We start from the raw sequence: 6,078 nt of genomic DNA, 5'->3' as shown, positions 1-6,078 counted from the left end.
GAAAGCGCGGGACTCACTGGGCTGTTTGCAGTAGGAGGTGGCAGCGTTTTTTTGGACAATACAATCCTGATAAAATACTGCCAGTCTGAAATTGTCTTGAGCCTTGTTACTGGTCAAAACTGCTTGCAAAAAATGGTAACCAAAACTTCAAATTTTCCTATCAAGAGCAACAGAGCCGTCTCTACTGGTGATTAGGCATTGCTCTGCCGCATTTTTAACATAGCCTTGTGTAAAGCAGAACTAAACTCGAGATCCTCACCTGCTTCCATTCGATCACAGGTCGCCGCCATCGTCGTCCTTCTCTTCCTGAAAACAATCTTTGGCCATCTTGATTTGCCAGGCTGGGCCAATTATGTTCCTCCTGCGCAGGAGTTTAATCATTCCTGGTGCGAACAAGGGAAGCTGAGAATAATATAAATTGTTAACTGGATTGCCAGCACAACTAACATGCAGCTCAGCTTTGTGGTGATCAGGCAGGCAGATTTTGCAGAAGGGGCATTACCTGTCCATTTACACAATAAGGATCTGACTCACTGCCAATTGTTCTAAGTGGGACTTTAGTTAAACATTAAGCCATGCTGCCCTTTGTTGCCCTGCAAGCTTCTGAAACTAAAGCAAAGTAAAGCTGCATACACACGTGCAATTATTGTTGTTGGAAAGGATCTTTCACAATGCTTTCCAACAACAAAGAATTGCACGATGCATGAACGAGTGCTCTACATACAGCACCATTCTGTTCTATGCAGAGGGGAGGGGGAGAACGATGGAGCGGTACGTGCTGCTCACTCTCCCCCTTCCCTTGCATTAGGATCATTCGTCGTCCATCGTTCATGGATCCGCTAGGACTGTCGTTCGGATAATGGACGAAGGGCACTGTACACACGCCAGATTCTTATCTGATATCAGCCCTGAGCCAATTATCGGGCGAGAACCATTGGACGTGTGTACATAGCCTAAGAAATCAGGCCTTAGTCTCTTCACACTCCAGACACGGGTAAAACGCACATTCTGCCAAATCTTTCCATTGGACTATATTGGGCAGCCTCCTTGGATGCAATATGCCAAGTGGGAATAGACACACCCTGATATGTCCATGTAGAATGCATTGCTCGCATTTTATTAGCATAATTGTAAATAAAAATATTGTGTTCTCGTTGTTCATGTCAGATCTTATTTATTTTTTCACACTGAGCACTTATCAATAGATTCCAGTATGCATTCCTTATTTCCCCTTACATCGGATAGAGACCTCCTGACCTACCTGACAGCTGCACAGAGCTTCTCATTCTCTGCTGTGCCATGGTTCCTCTCTTCTTTGCTCCATGGTGCCTCAGTTCTTCCAAAATCCTGGCAAACACTCTCCGAAGTTCTGTCTTAGTTGAATATTTTACAACCCCTGCATGTAAGATGATGGTGAACCAATACCGTTTATATGTATTCTTAGAACAGAAGTCAGCAATCTTTTTTGGCCACTAGGCCATTTCAACGGTGGGCAGGAGCACATTAGGCTGTACTCTCTCTCATGTCCCGCCCTAATGGCTCTGTCCCCACCAGGAACGCCCCCTGTAGGGAAATCCCTCTCCTCCATATGCATTGCAATGTTCCCTATTTACCCCGGCGACGGAAGTGTTAACGCCGGCTGGGGTAAATAGGGAAGGGAGCCACCACACCGAGGCTCAACAGCCACATGCGGCTCCGGAGCTCCCGTAGTTTGGTGCCGTTTGGCTCCGCTGCAGATTGCCGACCGGTATTAGGCCGGACCCGCCAGAGGGCATTAGGCCGGAACAAACTACCCGCTAGGCCTTATCTGGCCTAAAGGACTAAGTTTGCTGACCCCTGGTCTAGAGTAACAGGAAGTGCAAAGTGAATGGTAAATGAATATACTAAGGCTACATACTGTATAAAGATCTGTGTAGGGTGACCTTTTCTTTATTTCTGTGTACCCCTATGTCTACCTCTCCTTTCTACCTTCTTCTTTTCTCTTTCTGCCCTCCTCCCGTCTCTCTCTCTATCTGCTCTCCATTTCTATCTCCCCTTACACTCTCTCCTATGACCCCCTCTCACCTCTCCCTCTCTCTTTTCCTCTCTATCTGCACTCCCTCTCTCTCTCTCTCTCCCTTCTTCACCCTCTGTCTCCCTTGCTCTAATTAGTTTGTGTAAAACAGCTGCCATGTTATGTCAGCATCAATAGCTGTTATTGGCGGTTGTTAGAGGGGGGATAGGGGTGCATTAAAAGCTAGATGGCCTAGGGGAGCAAATGTATAAATCTGACCCTGCAAAGAGTAGGTGCTTGGGTGCAGTAACAGAAGCAACCCCTAGGCTTTAACTGCAGAGCAGTTCATTTTCCTTTTTTTTAACTGTAACCGGTTAAAAAAACTGCTTGTACACGTTTAAAAACACTTGTATAAGCAGTGACATGCCATTCTAATTCAACACTATGAAGGCAGAAGGCGTGCCAAGCCATCCCCGGACAGTGCATGCAGTGTCTGAAAAAAGGTGCTCCTACCACTTGTCAAATAAAGAATTACACATCCTATACAACTATGAGTGGATTTAGTTATTGCTCTTTTTAACTATTTAGATAACTTGTATTCTTTGCATTCCTTTGCTAGTTTTGTGCAAATACCTGAATTTAACCTGGTATCAGCTTTTGCAGTCCCTGTACAAAAAGATGAATGTGTAAGAAGAAGCAATACAATACAAGTAGCTAATCAAATAAACATGATAATAGGAGAGTGACAGAGAGCCAAGCTCATGGCTGTTCTGCTTCTCCACTCACTGTCCACTCACAGATTTGGGAGGGCTTGAAGTCTGAAGTTGTAAGTTGAATGTTGATGGCTTTTGGGGGGGGAATATCTAGTAGTAGAAAAAAAAGCTAAATTTTGTTATTCTATTTTTAAATATGTTATTTTTTTTGCTAATATTTAGCTTTTTACTTGCTGTAGTTCTGCTTTAATGTTAATGTTCAGGTACAAGTATAGTTTCAGTTATTTAGGCAATAGATAATAATCAGATCAGCCATTGTACAGTATTTCTCTGTTGTGTGATGTATTTTTGAATGCATCTTCTGTTTTCATGTCCTCTTTGGTCAGCCATTAATATGATCCCTATATCTTGGAATAGACATTTTCTTTAATAGCATTTAAAAGCATTTCCAGTAGTCTTGGTAACACGCCCATATAGTATTTTGTACCTGTACAAAAAAAGTAAACATCAAAAAGTAGAAGAGCTACAAAAATAACTGGAATTAGAACTAAAAAACATTGTCGAGAAAAAAAGATAGAAGTAATAATCTTTATTAACTGATGTATACATCACTATAGAGTGCATTTACAATTTATTTCCTTCCCTCCCTTATTGGGCCTGATTTATTAAAGCTCTCCAAGGCTGGAGAGGATACACTTTTATCAGTGAATCTGGATCATCCAGCAAACCTGGAATGGATTTCTTAGTCATTTGCTATTTGTTAGCAAACGTTTTCAATCCTGGACCAAATCTATTCCTGATTTTTGGATCACCCAGCTTCACTGGTAAAAGTGTATCCCCTCCAATCTTGAGCAGCTTTAATAAATCAGGCTAATTCTCTCAATTCACTCTAGATTCATCAGTTTTTTTGTTAAAAGATACAGCCATTACTATTGTGACTGTTGTGTGCTTTGGATAATTAGCCACTAGGTGGCAGAATGGGTCTTGGTTTTAAAGCAGAACTTCTACTGCTATACTAACCTATCCCCATTCCATTGCAGGGTGCCATCATTATCTTCCTTCTTCACACCCTAGTTGAGATCTTCAGTCATCTTGATTGGTCGGGCCAGGATAACATAACTCCCACGCAGGTGCCAGGTATCGTTTCACAGGTTGCCATATCAATCCGACAGCTAAAAGGGACATTGTCTGCCTTTTACTACCTGCATGAAAATACAGCAAATAGGACGGGACAATGACTTAAAAATACACCCCTATAATAGTAAAATGATGGATTATTTTTGTAGATCAGAGGAGCTATCAAAACAAGCCGTAAGGAGTGCAAAATATTGGCAGATGTAACTTCAGTTTTACCTATTTAGAAATGGCCATGGACTAAAAGGTGTTGAATGTGCTCCAAGCATTTAAGAGGACAAAACAAGTATGATGAAGAATGAAGACCCAAAGATAAGATGGGAGAAATCACTGATTTTCATCAAACAAGTGGGCTTTATTAGGAGGTAAAAAGAAGAATGCAGCTGTTGCTGGTGGAGCAATGAGAAGAAACCCACAATACACCAACACACAACACCACATCAAACATGTTTCGGAATTTCCCATATTGCATATTGAAGACATAAATAACCTGGGACATAGATGTCTGGTCTCATAAGACAAAAACTGAAGTTTTTTGGCTTATCACAAAATTCTTTTGCTAGGAGGTACCTGTCTGCTTAATGCTCTCACGCTATGCCCAACTACAAAAGTGGCATCCTCCACTCCTGGATGCAAGTGGGCCATCTCCTATGGAAGCATGGGTACATGCCTATACACTATTGTATGCGAAGTACAACCTGTTTAATGATCAGTCTCAATCCCTTAAATACCTCACTAATTCCCTGAGTATGACTGCTGGCGCTGTTCCCTGGACTTGATCTCTGCCTGACCCTCCTATGCTGCAAAATATCTGTGGATCTTTTAGGTAATCTCATAGGCTTCAGCCCTTCCGTGCCTGGGGTGTAACCAGTTTTTGGAATAGCGCCTCCAGTGGCACTCTGGGGTGTTACAATAGGTGATGTGTATGGGGGAGATTAGAGTATAGCTGCACATGAGCGATAGAAAGTCAACATACCCCATCAATCAGAGTACATAGGTGTTGATACCCAGAGAACACATTTAGGTATTACAAATGCAGACTTTCCTTTGTAGAGCTATGTAATAATTCTACTATTCATTAACTCTTTTCATAATTCAAGTTTAGGAGTGGGCTGACTGTGTGGCTTAAATCACAGTGGTTAAAGTGCATGTGCACCCAGACTATGAACATGAAACTATTTATAAATTATTAAAGTAGTATTTTAAAACAAGTTCTCACTGATCCCCAAAGCTGCAGTCACAGGGGAGAAATTCAGCTTTAAATATAATAACACACAGAATAAAATCCACAGTTTATCTCTAATAATTTTGTCTGGCTGACCAGCCTTCTAATGTAACCAATCACCAGGAGTTGGTAAACTGTTAGAAATTCAGTGAACACCTACTATAAAATCTATTGTATGGTCTTTGAGGATGTATTTTTTCATAGTACCTGCAGCAAAAATTGTCAGTGATGGTTTGTTTTAAACTTCTAATTTTAGAGGTTAATTTGTGTCACTGCCAATAGGTAAATTACATCAGAAAAAATGACGGAATAGAACACCTTGCACAATTGCTTCCTTAATAAAACCTAGTTATAAAATGCAGAACCAAAACACCTCCCAAACATAGAAAAATACATCTGTGTTTTAAAAGTTTCTAACTTACAAAGTGTAAGTGTTCTGTCAAACTTGTTATTACCAGCCCACAGTTGGATCATTTAGAAGGCAGATCGTGTTTGTTGTTGTGCTCCAGAAAAAACGACTTAATATAATGTGAGGATTCGTGTCTTACCTTACAGCTCAGCATGGAGATGAATTACCTTGTTTGATCTAATAAGCTGCACCAAAGAGAAAACTACTTTTAAAGTAAAAAGCAATTGTGAGTCTTAAATTGTGTTTCATATACAATAAAACCGCATTGGAAAATAGATCATAGGCTGGTGTAGGCATTAAGTAATTATCTGTTGATTATAATTAAAGTGTCACCAAAGTGTCTAAGGAAACCCCTGCTATAATTTTTATATCCCTAGCTCACAGTACATTAGTGTGGTGGTCAGTGGGAAGAATGTCACCCTTACAAAAAGATCATTGGTGTCAGTTAAACTAACCAGAGAAGTACAGATTGCTCATTGCTCAAGGAACCTAGAAACCTCTGGAAGAACCCTGGTTGAGAAACACTCACGTCATAGTCCAACATCAGTGTATGTTGGGTGCCAATCCCCCAATCTATACACACTTTACATATAGGAAAAGCCTG

At 41.0% G+C, this 6,078-nt stretch overlaps 1 protein-coding gene across 1 annotated transcript in view; it reads right to left on the bottom strand.

Moving 5' to 3' along the window:
- The window catches only part of KIF20B (kinesin family member 20B), a gene marked incomplete in the record, with an annotated part of 49,850 nt that extends 49,417 nt beyond the window's left edge, over positions 1-433 (bottom strand). The window contains 1 exon segment of the mRNA XM_072424897.1: positions 260-433. Within this exon segment, the coding sequence (XP_072280998.1) occupies positions 260-290 (31 nt within the window).
- Between the last annotated feature and the right edge of the window lie 5,645 nt (positions 434-6,078).

The sequence above is a fragment of the Pyxicephalus adspersus genome, chromosome 10, assembly GCF_032062135.1.
Source record: "Pyxicephalus adspersus chromosome 10, UCB_Pads_2.0, whole genome shotgun sequence".
Taxonomy (NCBI): Eukaryota; Metazoa; Chordata; class Amphibia; order Anura; family Pyxicephalidae; genus Pyxicephalus; species Pyxicephalus adspersus.
The sequence above is the reverse complement of the archived record's forward strand: the minus strand, read 5'-3'. Positions and strand labels throughout refer to the sequence as shown.